The sequence below is a fragment of the Doryrhamphus excisus genome, linkage group LG18 (genome assembly GCF_037039965.1).
Source record: "Doryrhamphus excisus strain RoL-2023G ecotype Guam linkage group LG18, RoL_Dexc_Guam_v1.1, whole genome shotgun sequence".
Classification (NCBI taxonomy): domain Eukaryota; kingdom Metazoa; phylum Chordata; class Actinopteri; order Syngnathiformes; family Syngnathidae; genus Doryrhamphus; species Doryrhamphus excisus.
In genome coordinates, this window is record NC_136374.1 from 16,019,945 (window position 1) to 16,039,969 (window position 20,025).

Below are 20,025 nucleotides of genomic sequence, written 5' to 3' on the forward strand. Positions count from 1 at the left end.
TTCTGCTGCTGATTACTGATGAATGGAAAAGGGTAGAAACAAACTTCTTTTTTCTGATGAAAGAAGAGAATCTCGTCTTTCTCTAGGTAGGTTCCATGTTTTTTTTTCCGGCACTGAAAAAAAAATGTCTGGCATTGAATGAGCTAAGCAAGTTGACAGCCGCCTGTGACTATTATCAATATGTACAACTTAACTTGCCATCATATATTTCATGGATGCATAGTCCAGATGTATACTAAAAAGCAAAAATAATAATAATTGTAGATAAACAAGTGCACCCGCTTTATTGCAGTGATGTCCAGTAAGATAGCAAATTTAGCCGCAATATGAAAGGCTATTTATTTAAAACTTACTTATTTAAAACTTTACATTAGACAGAAGTCTTATGTCAGCTATTTCGACAACATGATTAAATTGAAGTGCAAGAAAAACAACAAAAGAGAATAAAAAGTAGTGATTGTAGATACATTACAGTGGGATAATTTTTCTTACTATAAACATAACATAATCAATTATGTAACAGAATGTGGAACTGTATGAATAAGACAGTGATGGACCCTAAGTTTCATTCATATAAGTTCTCAAAATTGTAAATTGTAAAAAGTGTTTATCGACACTTAAAGAACCTCTAATGGATTTAACACGAGTACAAAACATAGTATTTTTAAGGTTTAAATGCGACACGTTTAAATGTCAATGCTGGAGGCCAAACGCAGGCAAAGCGATGAATCCGATGGGATGTCCTGGCGGCTGATCTCGTTCCCATCCAGACGCAGAGTTTGTAGTTTGGAGAAGTTGCTAACGTCCACAACGCTGCAGAAACTTCCCAATGTAAATTCTACAACCACAGAACAAGCAAGTCGTTGTTCATTTTGTTATCTTTTCATTCAACAAAATCGACAATGATAAATTCAGTTGTAATTCTGTATTGATGCTGGTATTCATATTAGTAAAGAGCTTATTTGTAAATGGAATATTTTGTAATACACACATAAAACCTGCTGACAACCTTAAAGCCCTAAAGACATATGAAATAACACAATATAATCACCTTTACATTTGTATTACCCAATATAGTAGAAAATAAAAATAACAAAAATTAACATAATATAGACTCACACATTCATATTGAGAGAGTTCATTGTTGTTGTGTTTTGTTTGTTTTACTACCAGTACTTCCTGCAGTGGCTGTTTTCCCATCAATGTAACGCTGGTGACACTTGGTGACCGATAATACATACGCGTTTTCTGTGTCTTATGTTTGTATTCAGTATTTTTATGCTTGAAAACACTTAAATTCGACCAAGAAAATTTACATTTTGCTTAATAATATATATGTTATTTGATTGATAATAGGCTGCTGTCAACTGCAAAACAGCTATAATTCATTCATTCATTCATTTTCTACCGCTTTTCCTCACGAGGGTCGCAGGGGGGTGCTGGAGCCTATCCCAGCTGTCTTCGGGCAAGAGGTGGCCGCCAGCCAATCACAGGGCACATATAGACAAACAACCATTCACACTCACATTCATACTTATGGACAATTTGGAGTCGCTAATTAACCTAGCATGTTTTTTTTTTTGGAATGCGGGCGGAAAAGACACAGCCCAAAGACAAAACAAAGAAGCCAAAAACGTACCACTTCCACACGCAATAGGAGGAGAATCATGTTGGACATGCTGGAGTCTATCCCATAATTAACCTAGCATGTTTTTGGAATGTGGGAGGAAACCGGAGTACCCGGAGAAAAACCATGCATGCACGGGGAGAACATGCAAACTCCACACAGAGATGGCCGAGGGTGGAATTGAACCCTGGTCTCCTTTATTAATTTGGAAAAAACGCAATATAGTGAGCTGCAATGTGTAGAGTGACTGTATATACATTTGTACATGAACATTCATAATTGTAATAATAATTGTATTATTTTTCTTAATTATATATGCTCCGACTGCCATAGAATAAGGCTACCATATCAAAAAGGCTAATCAAAAAAAATGAAAATTGACTTTTTTCCGAGCTACGCTTCCCTGCGACACCCAACAGGACCCGTGGTAAAGAAAATACCACCAGCGCTTACCTTTGATTTGGTTAGCTTGCAGATAAAGATGCTGCAGGGCGGTGCTAATCGGAGGGATCCTCTCCAGCTTGTTGAAGCTCAGGTCCAATTCCACCAGCCCGGTCACATTAAAGGTGTTGGAGGGGATGCCCTTGTCCGTGAGCTGGTTGTGGGCCATCCGCAGGTACTGAAGCTGTGCCAAACTGCTCAGGAAGCCCTCGGACAAGGAGGCGATAGAGTTGGAGTCCAGGTAGAGCTGGTGCAGATGTTCAGGGAGGGCATCCGGGACCTTGGAAGCAAGCATATAGGGAGAATCAAAGGACACAAATTACCGTAATTTCCGGTGTATAAGCAGCTACTTTTTCCTTAAACTTGTAACAGGAAACAGTAGCTCTTTCTTTGGCAAGGGCCAATCCCGACCTTGCCAACCCATCAGAAATCCCAAGCGGTCATTACTCAATATAAACAGTCCGACTCCCTTTCTCATCTTAGATAGAAGAATAAAATCATCACACAGCAACTGAACACCCGAAAGGTATACAGTACCTAAAAATATTCAAGACAATTACCAATTCCAGTTCAAAATAGTTTAACTTCAGCCAAAAATGCATTTCGTCCAAGCAGAGAAACCAGCTCTTAGGTATATCACAAAAAGCTTTTTTTTTTTGTTGGGAGCTGATATTTCCCTGAAACCTACCAATGTTCTGCAGCTGATTACTGAAGAATGGAAAAGGGTAGAAACAAACTTCTTTTTTCTGATGAAAGAAGAGAATCTCATTTTTCTCTAGGTAGGATCCATGTTTTTTTTCCGGCACTGAGAGAGCTATCTAGTCCTACACTTCAGAACTACCGCTACCACGTCAGTGAGGAATCGGTAGCTCTTTCTTTGGCAAGGGCCAATCCCGAGTTTGCCAACCCATCAGAAATCCCAAGCGGTCATTACTCAGTATAAACAGCCTGACTCCCGTTGTCATCTCAGATAGAATAAAATCATCACACAGCAACTGAACACTCGAAAGGTATACAGTACCTAAAAATATTCAAGACAATTACCAATTCGAGTTTAAAATATTTTAACTTCAGCCAAAAATGCATTTCGGCCAAGCAGAGAAGCTAGCTCTTAGGTATATCACAAAAAGCTTTTTTTTTTGTTGGGAGCTGATATTTGCCTGAAACCTACCAATGTTCTGCAGCTGATTACTGAAGAATGGAAAAGGGTAGAAACAAACTTTTTTTTTCTGATGAAAGAAGAGAATCTCTTTTTTCTCTAGGTAGGTTCCGTATTTTTTTTTCCGGCACTGAAAAAAATGTCTGGCATTGAATGAGTTAAGCAAGTTGAAAACCGCCTGTGACTATCATCAGTATGTACAACTTAACTTGCCATCATATATTTCATGGAATAAAATCATCACACAGCAACTGAACACTCGAAAGGTATACAGTACCTAAAAATATTCAAGGCAATTACCAATTTGAGTTTAAAATATTTTAACTTCAGCCAAAAATGCATTTCGTCCCAGCAGAGAAGCCAGCTCTTAGGTATATCATTGAGTGTTAAGTTGCTGTGTGATGATTTTGGCCTTCTATTTAAAATAACATTGTGCGTCAGAATATTATATTGAGTAATGAGGTCCTGTGATTTCCAATGGAACTCACAAGTCATCATAGTTTGTGATTGTACATAAAATGTACATAAAAAGCCAAACCTGCCTTTGTTAATTTGTTGTTGCTGATGTCCAACAGCGTGAGGGATGAGAGGGATTTCAGTGATGCGCCCAAGTCAGCGATAGCGTTGTCATGGAGATGCAGGATAGTTAGGTTATCCATTCCCTCCAGGTCTGAAGGTGTTACCTAGGCAACGTGTAATTTAAGGCCTTCTGCTGATCAACAGCAAAACATGAAAGATGAAAAATACACACACTAACATTGTATCCTGGGGATTTACTCATGCCAGCGTAAACAGGAAGTTGACAGCAGATTGTGAGCCTTGTGGGCGCTCGGTCTGTATGAACTATTTAAGTAACTGTACATTGCTGGTTGTGTGCTAGAACAAGCTAAGTCCAAATGTGTTTGTTCCCATGTTGTAAACTTGCTCCATTTCTGGTTCTATGGTTATCATCATGCTTCCTTTTTTTTGCCATTATTAGTACACTTCTGTGGTGGCATCACAAAAAAGACATGTGACAAAGTATACTTTATTACTGTACTCTGAATTGTACCGCATTTGGAGCAGGTACCACTATATACTATATACTATACTGTATATTCCTGGACTACTGCAAAGAGTTACCTTTTCAATGTTGTTATGGTTGATTCTCAGGTCTCGTAGGGTCCGAGGGAGGTTTGAAGGGATGCTGGTCAAATTGTTGTGTTGCAAATAAAAACGCTCCAGTCGTTCCAACTTTGCAAATGCCTGAAAGCAATATGGAGAAGGTTCAAATCCCCCTGTCCCCTGTGTTCACCGGGTAAATGATCTACAGATGGTTCTCGGTTTATGATGTTCCATATTTCCTGATTCTAAAAGTGCTGATAGATTCAGTAAAAACACAAGTAGTTTTTGTGTGTCTCAGTAAATGCGTTCAGGGTGTGTGCAGAACAGGAAGTGATGTCGGGGGTTCAGAGTTGAGTTTTAGCTTGGCATGAATTATGACCACAACAGTATCACGTGTTATTATTACAATTATTATGTTGTTTTTTTGCCTGTTTTGAGATAATTAAAACCTGCTGGTACTTCTCATCGAATATTGCAGTAACATTACTGACACCTAGTGACCAATGTAGAATAATACATTCACAATTTGAATGTGTCTACTTCATGCCTTATTGTATTTTAGTTAATTTTGTCATTTTAATGCCTTAAAATATTTAATTTAAACTAAAATATGCATTTCCTTTACTAATAGACTGTAAAGTTATTTTGGAAAACTACAAATGACGCTGCAAAAGTCAAGGAATGACTGTATTTTGTAACCTACAATATTGTATGTAATTGTGTATGTAAATTTGGCTATATTTTTCTTCATTCAATCATACAAAAATGTAGGTTTAACTGCATGTAATATTTGTATTAGGGTATTTTATCTCCTGCATGTATTTTGTGTATTTTGTCAGTGACTATGCAGTTCATTTAAGTCCAAGTTTCGCCACTACAATTGCATCACAGTCAAGGAACGGAACTCATTCATAACCCGAGGACCACTTGTTTACCTTGTCACTGACGCCATCGTCTGCCAGTTGGTTATAGTGCATCATCAGCCACACCAGATTTGTTGCGTTGACCAAAGCAGAGTCGGATACCGACGTGATAGCATTATTTTGGAGGTACAAGTACTTCATCCGGGACGGGATGGTCGGCATGGCCGTCAGGCCTCGTCCGTCACAGTACATGGCGATGGGGAATGTCGGAGGACAGTCACACTCGGCGGGACACTCTCCTCCCGTGGTGTCCGCCTGGATGGAGCTCCGTCCGCTATAGAGCCATGCGAAAGGATCGTGTTGTCCATGGGAGGGAGACAGCGGGAGCAGGGCGGACAAGAGGAAGATCACCTGACGCATGGCGTCACTTACACGAAAGCCACCTCAACCTGAACTGAGAGCGAGCGACAGAGAGAGAGAAAGAGTTAAAGGTATATCATTGAGTGTTAAGTTGCTGTGTGATGATTTTGGTCTTCTATTTAAGATAACGTTGTGCGTCAAAATATTACATTGAGTAAATGAGTTCCTGTGATTTGCCACATGTGCGCACTCATCTGGGATTGCTTTCACCTGCCCCGATTTACCCGTGTCTGCTCATTCTTCTAGGTTGCACGGCAGTCGAGTGGTTAGCGCGCAGACCTCACAGGTATAGGAGACCCGAATTCTGGCATCTTTGTGTGGAGTTTGCATGTTCTCCCCGTGAATGCGTGGGTTTTCTCCGGGTACTCCGTTTTCCTCCCACATTCCAAAAACATGCTAGGTTAATTAGCGACTCCAAATTGTCCATAGGTATGAATGTGAGTGTGAATGGTTGTTTGTCCATATGTGCCCTGTGATTGGCTGGTCACTCTGTGATCGATAGCAGGGTCTATTTAAGGAGGCCACATGTGCGCCACATGTCCCCGATTTATCCATGTCTGCTCATGCTGCTAGGTTGCACGGCGGTCGAGTGGTTAGCGCACAGACCTCACAGCTAGCGACTCCAAATTGTACATAGGTATGAATGCGAGTGTGAATGGTTGTTTGTCTATATGTGCCCTGTGATTGGCTGGCCACCAGTCCAGGGTGTACCCCGCCTCTCGCTTGAAGACAGCTGGGATAGGCTCCAGCACCCCTTGCCACCCTCGTGAGGATAAGCAGTAGAAAATAAATGAATGAATGGATTTAGGTACAAAATTTTGTTAGCTTATATTATAAACTTTTGAGGTTTTAATTTCAATAATTTTGCAGGCCCATAAAAAAATGAGCTCCGGGCCGCAAATGGACGCCCCTGACCTAAAGAGAAGATGTTTCCCAGATACTGACTAACCATCCAAATACGAGAAGTGGCATACTGGCATATTTAGGTAATTGGACCTGCCTGCTGGGAGTCACATTCTTAGAAGTTTTAATCCGCAGGGAATCCAAGAGAGGAAGTGTCAAAAAATGCGAGTGAGAGAAATTGAACTCGGTTACAATAGCAGCTTTGTCGACGGGCCTCAGAAATGGTCCAGATTCTGCAGCGGAAAAAAAGCTTGAGGTATGAGGAGCAAACAATATGATGGTTTGATCCCATCAGCACGTGTTTATGGGAGATCCTATTAGGCCTCATTCCAACATAATTGCCCATAAAGACACATTGACGGACACATTCTTTCATTCTTTGCACACACACACACACACATGTCACAATTTACCTGGTTTGAGAGATCGGCCCCTCCGCGTCCCCCTTTCTGTCTGCAAGTAGTGTTCCAAGTCTGGATGGTACTCTGACCAACACTTTAAAAAAAATAGGCATGACGGTCTCCACCCCTTTTTTGTTCATTCATCAAGATGGTCGCTTCCACTCCCCTCATCCACCCTCCTGCACCCCCCCTCTCTTCACACACAGATGGGTGAGCCCTCTCTATCAATTATCATATGAGAATTTACCTGAGGATTGCTATGATATGCTGTGTTGTACTAGCATGGTTTCATTATTATTAGTATATTATTATCATATGAGAATTTACCTGAGGATTGCTATGATATGCTGTGTTGTACTAGCATGGTTTCCTTATTCATTATTATTATACAAACACTGATGATTGACGCTAAGCAAATATTAGCATATGTTTCTGAGCTGACTGCTTCCTGTCTCTTTTGAAGGGTTAAATGAAAACACATGTGACTGTCCCCGCTTGTTGACTGTCTGGACTTAATACGAGTCACTTCCTGTTTCTCCAGCTGACTTTGTGTCCGGTCTTCCATTGCTGCTTTGCTAAGTCACCATATTGAATAATAAAAGTATTGTTGGCTCGTTTGAGATTTTTTACATATTAATTAGGATGTAAAAATTCCTTACCTTCCTTCCCAAATAGGGATGAGCAATGGATCATCACATATTTGTGATTCCGCAACAACATCCCACAAATTTGCTGATTAATCTACATTTGCCCTCGTCAACCTCGTCAGCAGTGTAGTGCATCAAAGGTGACTTTTCTCCCATAGGTATGAATGTGAGTGTGAATGGTTGTTTGTCTATATGTGCCCTGTGATTGGCTGGCCACCGGTCAACCCCGCCTCCCGCCCCAAGACAGCTGGGATAGGCTCCAGCACCCCCCACGACCTTCGCGAGGAAATAAAACAGTAGAAAATGAATGAATGAATGAACCTCATCAGCAATGTAGTGCATCAAAGGTGACTTTTCTCCCATAGGTATGAATGTGAGTGTGAATGGTTGTTTGTCTATACGTGCCCTGTGATTGGCTGGCCACCGGTCTACCCCGCCTCTCGCCCCAAGACAGCTGGGATAGGTTCTAGCACCACCGCAACTCTCGTGAGGAAAAATGCGGTAGAAAACGAATGATTGAATGAACTTCATCAGCAATGTAGTGCATCAAAGGTGACTTTTCTCCCATAGGTATGAATGTGAGTGTGAATGGTTGTTTGTCTATATGTGCCCTGTGATTGGCTGGCCGCCAGTCCAGTCTTGTACCCGGCCTCTCGCCCCAAGACAGCTGGGATAGGCTCCAGCACCCCCTCGACCCTTGTGAGGATAAGCAGTAGAAAATGAATGAATGAATGAACTTCATCAGTAACGTAGTGCATCAAAGGTGACTTTTCTCCCATAGGTATGAATGTGAGTGTGAATGGTTGTTTGTCTATACGTGCCCTGTGATTGGCTGGCCACCAGTCCAGGGTGTACCCCGCCTCTTATAGACTTCTGCAGATAGCAAAGCATCGCACTAATAACTTTCTATGGTCATTGAACATGTGAAGTGGAGCTGCAAGCTCCTCCCTCCCAACTACAAAAAAAAACACCATATCATTGCAGCACCTTGGTTGTACTTTTAAAGATATTTACTTTGCTTTTCATGGTGATGGTGACTTTTTGCAAAGCCTGGTAGACACCAACAATATGGGATTTTTCCAACCGTTCTAAGCATGAAATATGTTGACGTTTCTATGTATAGTCTAATACCAATGCATTGAAAAATGGTGCTTATCGGTAACAGCAGTTTTTGGGACTAGACTGTTTGTGTCCTCTAGTGACCCAAAAGATGTCAAATTAAAAGGACCACAGTGGGTTAATTAATTAACTATTTGGATTAGTTTTAGCTGAGCAGTGAGTTATTGCAAAGGTGGTCTGCACTCTTTCTGTCTTTGTTTTATGACTGAGGTGGTGTTACCCTACTTTCTTATTTGCTCCATGAGGACTTCCGCTTCCGTGGGGGGGTGGGGGGTGGGGGGGGGGGATCACTCTGTGATCAATAGCAGGGTCTATTTAAGGAAGCCACATGATTGCTTTCACCTGCCTCGATTAATCCGTGTCTGCTCATCCTGCTAGGTTGCACGGCGGTCGAGTGGTTAGCGCGCAGACCTCACAGCTAGGAGACCCGACTTCGGCTATCTCTGTGTGGAGTTTGCATGTTCTTCCCGTGCATGAGTGGGTTTTTTCCGGGTACTCCGGTTTCCTCCCACATACCAAAAACATGCTAGGTTAATTAGCGACTCCAAATTGTTTATAGGTATGAATGTGAGTGTGAATGGTTGTTTGGGTTGGTTGATTTCAGTAATTAATCCCGGATGTTTGAATCCTACTTTGGTGCAACAGGCCCCGAAAAACGTGCAAAAATCAAATAGCAAAGCAGTTTTGTTCCCAGACTGTACACAAAACAAACCTCAGGTAAGTACGGCACAGTTCCAGTCCTTGTCACAATTTATCTTTTTACGTCCCTCAGCAGTCACAATATCAACAATCAACAAGTATCTTGGAACTATCCCCCCCCGCTACCAAGTCAGAGGTGACTTGTTTGAGCAACCTGGTGTTTCACCCTGCGTACCAGACCTGAACCAAGATGACCCTTTCAGCTTCATGAAGTTAATACCTATGCAAATACTCCATCCCGAGATAACACAAACTTATGTGAGTCTTTAAGTATAACCTGATAAGAACCCACTTTATGTTATTTACACACGCCGCTGTACGCTCACAACAGTCATAAACTACAGTCACTTCCTATGTGACATAAAAACTCAGCGCTAAAATACTGCTTATCAACAATGAAACGACACCGAGACATTATTGAGTGAGATGCAAATGAGCGTCATGTAGTTTTGTAATAATGGTGTACAAATGGTGGTACAGGCTCTTTAAAGTAACATGAGCCAGCACCTCAGGGCGCAGGGAACATCATAAAGCACACAATGAAAAGCAGATGTCTGCAAATACTAAGTTACATCACTCAAGGTTTTTAACACATAATTAAACACCGGGTTTGTGTGCACGTCGTTATTCTCACTCAAACTATCTTTGCCATAAAAAAAAGACCTAACCTGAACAGATGAAGTATTTTCCATGCATACTTACGTTGCTAAGAGTCTTACCAAAAAGATTGTAATGAAAATAAATAGTAATTCATTCTAATACTTAAATAATTGCTATGTTTTCAAAGTCATAATAGTACAAGTGCTAAGTATGATACTAGAAGGGATAAAGCCAGCTTATGCGATTATAAAGGAAACAATGCCCCCTGCTGTCAGTGACGGGAAGTGTTGCTGAGAGACACATTTTAGTGTTCAAGGCTTTAAAACAGGGGTCTCAAACTCAATTTACCTGGGGGCCACTGGAGCTAGGGTCTGGGTGAGACTGGGCCGCATCAAGTTTTACAAAAAATAAATAAATAAAAAACGGAAAAATGAATAAACTTTGCTTTGGTTCCGATTTTCTACAAGAAAAGCTCTGATAAAACATTCCACTGTTCTCAAATATCTTATTTTTCTACACAAAATAAGTTGATAAATAAATAAACAAATCAAGAATAAAGAAAATCAATCAATCAGTAATAAGTAAATATAATAATAATAATAATAAACGTCAAATAATAAAAACTTAAGAAACCACATATAGTTGGTGGGTAGACAAATGATTATTTTCAGATTAAAATGAACAAAGCATTATTAGAGACCTGTAGACATGACAAAACACAACTATAGTCACATTTATACTCTTTTTATTTACAACATATTGCGCAACTGCAGGGTCTCGAGACACATGCTAACTCGCAAACTAGAGAGCTAGCGACCTAAACGGTAGCCTTCAAGTTATTTCCTTTAAACTTAAATAGCCCAAAACTTACCACTTCCACATGGATAGGGAGGATAACTATTAACAGTTATTTAACCTTTAACATGAACATTAATCAAACGTAATAATTTTTTTCTGGGTACATGATACCATACAGCATTCATATCAAACTTTACATTAAACTTTCATATCAAGGCGGGGGCCTCAAACTAGTGTCCTGCGGGCCACAATTGGCCCGCGGGCCGCGTGTTTGAGACCCCTGCTTTAAAAGATGAATTCATTTCAAGCAGGTTTTGCCAAACGTCAAGTTGGACTCCAAATTGGACCAGTGGAATACTACATATTTCATGAAAATATATATAAATTTATTTATATTAATAATTAAAATATTTAATTCATAACTTGTCATAAAAGGCATACATTTTTTTTACATATTTGGTGTACTGTATTTGCATGTTAATTGGTGTTGGGTTGTATTCTGCATCTCCCCAGCTGGGATAGGCTCTGGCATACGCCCGTGACACTAACAAGAGATTAAGCGGCACTGAAAATGAATGAGGTAGTATGTGAGTATGTGACCAAGTAACATACCCTGATTTGATGAGCAAATAAGTGCTAAAAATTAATAAATATTTTTTTTCGCTTTAGCCCATGAAGCCCGGGTGCGACTGCGGGTGCGACTGCGGGTGCGACTGCGGGTGCGACTGCGGGTGCGACTGCGGGTGCGACTGCGGGTGCGACTGCGGGTGACCAGTCCAGGGTGTATCTCTCCTCTCACCGCAAGTCTGCTGGGATAGACTCCAGCTCACCCATGATCATAATGAAAAAATGATCATGACTCAAAATGATCATCAGAAAATGCATGACTGTGTATTGATGTTTTTATTTAACAACAGTATTTCATCTGATAATATAATATAATATAATATAATATAATATAATATAATATAATATAATATAATATAATATAATATAATATAATATAATATAATATAATATAATATAATATAATATAATATAATATAATATAATATAATATAATATAATATAATGTAATATAATATAATATAATATTTAATATCTGATCAACCTCCATGTGCAATATCAAGGGCTCTAAATGCAATATACTAAGTCCTATGTGAAATATTTCCATAATGCCTCATATTAACTCTCTAACAAGATCTCAGTGTATAAACTGGTTATGTATCTCATCTGGTTTCATATTATCTACATACTGTATTGTATATAACTCTGGAAAAACTGTTGATTTTTGTTATAATACTTGGGTTGTTTATATTGTTTATTTTTCTATATTGTGTATTTTTGTACTGCTTATCTGACTCTGTACTCTTGCTGCTGTGCAATACAAATTTCCCCACTGAGGGACGAATAAAGGCATATCTTAATCTTAATCTTAATTTTGTATACCAAAAAAAAAAAAAAAATCTATTCATCTACCCACTGAAATAAAGATGAACACAGCTCAGATTTTTTTCTTTTCTCAACGCCACAAGAAACAATCAGACATAGTGGGTTGCCGGGATTTTAAATGATGTCGCAATCTGTTATTTTTCTGTAATAAACATCACGTATTATTGGTCCCTTTTCCAGCGCATTGATTGGCTGAAAGTTACGACATACAAACAAGAGTGACTCACTTCACTTAAAGGTGATGGCAATTATTTGTGATATTTCACAAAATGTCAAAGACAGTAAATAACGCAGACAACAACACGACACATAAAAATCACTCACATTGAAGGGAAAGCAGACGACAATGCTGCTGACAGACGGATTAAGCAATGCGAGGTTTAAACTTTATCACACCTTTATTGTCATCGGTGGAATATTTTTTTTATTTTATTCTCATCTGCTAACACTGTGTCTTTATAACAACCACAAAAATATCACCATAAATGAAATGTATGCTGAAATAATACAATTTTTTTATACCGCTAATGCTCTTTAGGGTCATGGGTGTGATGGAACGTATCAAAGCTATCATTTGGCGTGAGAAGCAGGGTCAGTTTTAGGGTATGTAAATATAAAAAAGCAGCATTAACGCTCACTTTTACACCTATGGACAATGTAGAGTTTTGCTAATTTGCATATTTTGGGATGTGGGAGGAGAAAACCCATACAAACATTTAAACTGGTCAGTTTGGTCACCACCAGTGGCATCATTAGGCCTATTTTAGGGGGACTTCAGCCATTGAATTTGATTTGAGTTGATTTGATTTGATTTGATTTTATATTTTATATTTTATATTTTATATTTTATATTTTATATTTTATATTTTATATTTTATATTTTATATTTTATATTTTATATTTTATATTTTATATTTTATATTTTATATTTTATGGATTATTTAATATATTTTATATTTTATATTTTATATTTTATATTTTATATTTTATATTTTATATTTTATATTTTATATTTTATGGATTATTTAATATATATTTAATAGATAATATTTAATAGATTTTTTATTTTTTTACATAAAAAATCTTTGACAAATTTCATATAACAGGGCAAAAGCAGGCTCATAAGCAAGTCAATAAGTAAGCTAATACTAGCCTACTACTACTAGTAGTAGTAGTAGGCTAGTATTAGTAGTATTAGTAGTAATAATCAGAAGAAGAATGATGATAGTAATAATAACTACGACTACTAGCTAATACTAGCCTACTACTACTGGAGCCTATCCCAGCTGTCTTGTACACCCTGGACTGGTGGCCAGCCAATCACAGGGCACATATAGACAAACAACCATTCACACTCACATTCATACCTATGGACAATTTGGAGTCGCTAATTAACCTAGCATGTTTTTGGAATGTGGGAGGAAACCGGAGTACCACGTATTCACGGGTCGAACTCGGGTTTCCTAGCTGTGTGGCCTGCGCGTCAACCGCTCGTCCACCGTGCAGCCAAATAATAAACAAGCAGTTAAACGATTACCTCTGTGGCAGTGTCAATCAAAGTATTATTTTCTTTGCAAAGGCAGGATTTTTTTTTATCATGTGCAGATATTAATAACATACAGTTAAATAAAATTTTTATCGTTTTTTAGCGTTTATCCTTCACTTCCCCATCTCGTCTCCTCTCACCCTGAGCTCATCTCTTATTAGGAAGAAAAGTCTGGAATCATTTTGCGCGACACTGCTTTGATGTCTCTCTCTCTTGCTCTCTCTCGAACACGGATCTCACACACACACACACACACACACACACACACACACGCATACACAGAATGGTCTCTTTGGATCCCCAGGTACTTTGTAGAAGACCTCAAGGCAACACATGTGGACACACCAAAAAATGGCATGCGTACTTTACGTATGTGCATCGCCATGTTACACGCAACATGTTTGCACCAAAGTTGCTACCTTGTTTTGGGGTGGTGGGGGTGGGGGGTACAAGAGCGAGGGGAGCCCATGGAGGAGGTCTGGGATGTGGCCAGGGTTTGGAGAAGAGGAATGTACCAGACTGCAAGTAAACACAGCATGGAAATGTTCACACTTACACACTCGTTGACACACACCACAGCGCCTGCAAGAACCCCCGAGTGCTAAATTTGGGAATTTCATCAACATTTCATCGGCAAGGTAAATGTGTCTGCATCTGCTTCTGCTCCGTATGTATGCGGGCTGCACAGGCCTGCAAAAATTGGGAATCCAATCATGTGATCAGTGACTGTGTTTACCTTGGAGCGATGCTCTGCAATACTTTTCTCTTGGCAACTATTTTGGCTTCATTCTAGTCGCGTGACTCTGCGCACATGATGATGTGGACAAACCTCCCGATGATGAAAATGTGTGTTTGGTATTGGAAGTGTAATAGTACAATAAAATAATAGCTATACATGTAGAGAAACGAAGAAAAAAGGAAGAATATGAACATAATTCATTGAGTTATAATGCCAACATTGGGTGCAGGTGGGCTACTTTGATGCATTTTGGTCATTACAGATGCTAAAAACAACAGTGTGAGTATATACAATATATGCTAACCTATCCAAAAAAAGTTAGCATATATTAAAGTGTCTAAACAAACTGGTGTAAAATGTAATAACTTATTAATAATGAATGAATTACATTTTCAGGGTATGCTGATGGCCAATTAAAAAAAAAAGAGCCATGTTGCCAAAAAATGGCCCCCGGGCCACACTTTTGACACCCCTGCTCCATCATGACCTTAGTTGACCCTGTTCTACAGTATCCACTTTTGAAGTTCAAATAATTACATGTTGTTCATTAGATTATGAAGATAAAAGAAGAAATTCAATGAAGTTTAGATATAAGAAAATATTGAAGATTTCAGAGAACATATTGTGGTGAAATTAAAGACCAATTTTGTCGCTAAAATTCAAAATTTTCAAAACTATTTTAGCTATATTTGCACATGTTTTTAACTAAGCTCCAAAGCAGCTGTGGTCTGCATGTTCTCCCCGTGCATGCGTGGGTTTTCTCCGGGTACTATGGACACCACAAGATGTGAAGTTTTGATTTAGTTTAGTTTTATTTAGTTATGTATATGTATAAGAGTTATCCCTTTTAAAATGATTAAAACACTGTACAGTTAATAAATATTAGGTGTCTGTGTGGAGTTTGCATGTTCTCCCCGTTTTCTCCGGGTACTATAGACACCACAAGATGTGAAGTTTTGATTTAGTTTAGTTTTATTTAGTTATGTATATGTATAAGAGTTATCCTTTTTAAAATGATTAAAACACTGTACAGTTAATAAATATTAGGCGTCTATGTGGAGTTTGCATGTTCTCCCCGTGCATGCGGGGGTTTTCTCCAGGTACTATGGACGCCACAAGATGTGAAGTTTTGATTTAGTTTAGTTTTATTTAGTTATGTATATGTTTTAGAGTTATCCTTTTTAAAATGATTAAAACACTGTACAGTTAATAAATATTAGGTGTGGAGTTTGCATGTTTTCCCCGTTTTCTTCGGGTACTATGGACACCACAAGATGTGAAGTTTTGATTTAGTTTAGTTTTATTTAGTTATGTATATGTATAAGAGTTATCCTTTTTAAAATGATTAAAACACTGTACAGTTAAGAAATATTACGCATCTGTGTGGAGCCTTTCATGTTTATTTATGCTAATTAGGAACAGACTGCAAACGCCTGCAACTTAGTGCTAATAGTTTTAAACGGCCTAAACCAAAATATGATTGGTCAGGCATGAAAAACATTCAATCTAAACAAACACATAATGAAGTATGCAGTAAGAATGCAGTTTTATTCTGGTGTTTCCATGCAGGTTTACATAGATCTGGTCTTCATGGGTGTGCTACACGGTTTGTGGGCTTTGACGTGCGCGTTTGCCGCCGCCTCGCCGACCACTCTGTCTAACACGGACTACGGCGGCATACCTCTATGGATTAACCGCATGCTTGGCGAGCCCAGCGTGATGAGTCTAGAGGGCCGCTTGGACCCAGTTTGGTACCGAGCCAACAACCCTCGGGCCTGCCCTCAGGAGTGTGACTGCCCCATTCAGTGGCCAACGGCACTGTATTGCGACCACAGAGGCCTGGCAGACGTGCCCGACTTCCTGCCAGCCACGGCTCAGTATCTGTTTCTGCAGGTAGGGAAGTTCTTTGGAAGTTCTTTGGAAGTTCTTTAGAAGTTCTTCTGACTCCATGTAATTTCAAATCGTTTACAGAGAAACAACATCTCATCCCTGTCCTCGCCACATCTGGCAAACATCACCGGACTACGCTGGCTCATCCTGGACCACAACATTATGAGAAGTGACCAGCTGGACAGGGGTTTCCTGCAAAATCAGACGCAACTGGACTACTTTTTTGCCAATCACAACCAACTGAGCTCAATGCCCAGAAATCTGCCGGCCGGCCTCAAGCAGCTTAGACTCGCCTATAACAAAATCAGCAACATCGGATCTCAACCGCTGAAGAACCTGCACAACCTGACGGTGCTACTTCTGCAGGGGAACAGACTGAAAACCATCCAAGAGGGAGAACTCGATGGTAGTAGACCATGCTAGACACATCGCTCGGAATTCAGACCATTGGTTGAAAATTTTGAAAATGTGTGTTCACTTGTGTTGCAGGTCTTTTCAGTCTAAATCTGCTGGACCTCAGTGGGAACTCCTTCTCATCGGTCCCCAAATATTTACCGCCCTCGGTGCAGCAGCTCTATTTATCCAAAAACTCCTTCGCTGGGATCCATGAGGAGGATTTAAATGGATTTGTTAACCTCAGGCACCTTCGTTTAAGTCATTGCGGCCTGCAGAGCCATGACATCCACTCCCAGGCCTTCAACCTCTCCAGCCTGGTGGAAGTGGACCTGTCCTACAATAAGCTTACTAGCATACCCACAGTGGCCACCACGCTGCAGCACCTCTACCTGGAAGCTAATGAGATACAAGGTGAGCTGTGTTTAAATAATAAATCTGTCAAATCGGTTTTTGGGGGGGGGGTGTAAACATGGCTATGTAACTAGCCGGTTTTAGTTTGTTGCCATAGTCCATGGTACGCTGAAAGCCAACTCTGAATCTCCAATGTTACAAGTTGGCCACCACTTAACGCATTTATAGCAACACATGAGTCAACACAAAACTCTTCAACATCCTTGAATTTAGCAGTTGATGTTTGCTAAATACAAGGATGAAGAGTCTTGAACCAGTCATGATGTGCTATATATATCACTATATTGACACTTACTATGGTACACATTATGGCATTGGATGCTCATATCATTTCGTACTTCGGTATGTGACAAAAAAATTATATTAGGAAAGCAGGAAGTGAACAAATGTAACAGTTACTGATTGTAAAAGTACCAGATAGAGGGGTAGGATTTAATAAGCTTTGCTTCTTCCTACTCCTTTTGGACATGTGGAACTGGGAACTGATTATGTGATGCATTCAATTGTAATCTGATGCATGTTAAAATGAAATAAAACCATTACCATTACCATTATTTACACCTTAAATGGCTTATTTACTGCCATTTTGTCTACTATATTGGGTAATACGAGTGTAAAGGTGACTATAGGGGTGTTAGTTCATGCCTGGAGGGCTCTAGTAGTGTTAAAACAGATATTTTACCAAGTCATAAAACAGGTTTTATACTATGTTCTTACTATGAAAATTTGAAAGAAGGAATCCTGCTTATCTCGATCGGGTCTGGAACCAATTAACCGTTATAAACAAGGGATTATTGTGCGTACAAACTTTGGTTGTGAAGTGGTCTAATTGGGTCTACTGGTACTCGAGGGGGGAGTTCGGGTGGAGGGCGGAGAAGTTACAGGGGAGTGAATATTGTATCACAAAGGAAAAAGTAGGTTAGCAAAAGAAAAGGGAGATTTGTATGAAAACATCTGTGATGGTTTTAGCGAAAACAGTCCCAGATGACAAAGAGGCACATGTTCGATTTTCCATTCTCTTCTTTCTTCTATCTCAACCTGCTGTCCGTCACTTTGACCTGAAAATATGAAATCGGGTCACTTGACAGTGCAAATTAGGAAGCAGTGTTAAAAACCGAGTGGTAAAACCCGAGACAGACAAAAGGCTGAGAGCCATATTTTTTTATTAAAAAAAACTGTGCTGTGGTTCTCCCTGCCTCCATTTTAACCACAGCACCTGCAAGAACTCTAATATGGAACACAGACTACTGTGTGAGAGGAAATGTTGTCAGAGTTCCTCTAATGAACACACAGAACATGGCGGCGACCCAAAGCTTTTTCAACGCCGAAAGAATGCTGACTTGTCTCGCTCCTTTTTTGTGACACCTTCATGGCATCTGTTTATTTTAGAGTTCAACGTGACCAGTTTCTGCAGAGAAGTCGGACCTCTGAGCTACTCCCGATTGAAGACGCTACGCCTGGACGGCAACAAGATGTCTTACCGACAGCTCCCCTCTGATTGGGTTTTCTGTCTGAGAGTTATTGAAAACATTTACTTCTGAACATGTATTGATAATCAATAAAAACATCGTCATTCCGCAGTATTTTCCTTCTTCATGTAGTGGTTCAACTGAGCCGGTCGTCTTTGGCGCCACGACAAAACATTTAAGAGTGGCAAAAGTCAGTAGCGCTCCGTGGGGAGACTGACTCACTGGGCTGGGAGCTGTTTTATTAACATAAAACACCACAGCAGCGCGGAGATGTGAACGTCATCTGCAACTGCTGAAAAACCACTCTGAAGACTTTTAAACACCTATTCTATGTCATGTGATCGGAAATGTGCAGCATTACCTTCATGTGTCTATTACAGGGGTGGGCAAACTACGGCCCGGGGGCCACATCCGGCCCGCCCAATCTTTCCAAAGTATTTCATTTAAACTCAACATACAACCTGGCATCATGGCCTGAGCCAACCTTTTGATGGTTTTATCAATTTCGTTTTTTGACATGGTCTGTTGTTTACAAAGTGCTCCTGAAAAAAGGGACACAAGCACATAATAATAATAATAATAATAATTATTATTATTATTAGATTATTAGATTATTATAATTATTATTAGGAGTATTGTGATTATTATAATTATTATATTAATGCAAATTATTATATTAATTATATATAATATTATTGTTATATTTGCATATTTTACATAATAATAATATAATAATTATTATTTTAATTTTATTGTAATTATTATAATATTTTATTATTTTTAAAATATTTAAATATAAATATAAAATAATAAATAATAATAGCAGATTGCATGACAATTTTACAGATACAATACTACCAGGTGGACTACCCCCCCCCCCCGTAAATTTTGTCATATCAATGCGGCCCGCGAGTCAAAAAGTTTGCCCACCCCTGGTCTATTAGATTAATAAGACAAGGTACCAACAGAGATTATGAAATATGGATGGCAGGGCGGCAAAAACAAAGAAAACATGAAGTCATTTGAGATAAAGGAAATGGATATGAATGGGAAAGTGGCAAAGACTCAATGTGTAAAAAAAACAAAAACAAAAAAAAAACTTCAACTATATTAGGAAAGCAGGAAGTGAACAAATGTAACAGTTACTGATAGATGTGTTATTATGTGCAGGATACCATGACCTACTGTATATTTCTATGGGATAATAGCACTAGTGGCATCATGACTACTTTTGTGTTGCACGAATACAAACACTGTATCCACTGTAAAACTTATTGATCAAGATGCTAACAATAGTACGCATAAAACTATTGACTCCCCTACTCATCAAAAAAAAAAAAA

General features: G+C 39.2%; 2 protein-coding genes across 2 annotated transcripts; one reads left to right on the top strand and one right to left on the bottom strand.

The window, feature by feature from the left end:
- Positions 1 to 283: 283 nt before the first annotated feature.
- On the bottom strand, positions 284 to 7,014 carry fmoda (fibromodulin a). The gene is made up of 6 exons (XM_078798446.1): positions 6,931 to 7,014; positions 5,267 to 5,648; positions 4,350 to 4,472; positions 3,770 to 3,910; positions 2,081 to 2,348; positions 284 to 838 (listed from the first exon to the last, which is right to left on the bottom strand). The coding sequence occupies exons 2-6, from the start codon at positions 5,612 to 5,614 to the stop codon at positions 687 to 689; spliced, it is 1,032 nt and encodes a 343-aa protein (XP_078654572.1). The 5' UTR covers positions 5,615 to 5,648; positions 6,931 to 7,014; the 3' UTR covers positions 284 to 686.
- A 7,295-nt stretch (positions 7,015 to 14,309) lies between these two features.
- On the top strand, positions 14,310 to 18,798 carry LOC131106261 (lumican). The gene is given in 5 exon segments (XM_078798515.1): positions 14,310 to 14,417; positions 16,088 to 16,411; positions 16,490 to 16,817; positions 16,820 to 17,215; positions 18,605 to 18,798. Coding segments are annotated over 4 exon segments (1,179 nt in total). The 5' UTR covers positions 14,310 to 14,417; positions 16,088 to 16,108; the 3' UTR covers positions 18,757 to 18,798.
- Positions 18,799 to 20,025: the final 1,227 nt, after the last annotated feature.

Excerpts from the sequence above, each read along its gene's own strand:
- fmoda (XM_078798446.1), bottom strand. The coding sequence starts at position 5,614 with ATGCGTCAGGTGATCTTCCTCTTGTCCGCCCTGCTCCCGCTGTCTCCC. Across the intron at positions 3,911-4,349 it reads ACCATAACAACATTGAAAAG|GTAACACCTTCAGACCTGGA; the intron begins GTAACTCTTTGC and ends CACGTTGCCTAG. Across the intron at positions 2,349-3,769 it reads GCAACAACAAATTAACAAAG|GTCCCGGATGCCCTCCCTGA; the intron begins GCAGGTTTGGCT and ends CTTGCTTCCAAG.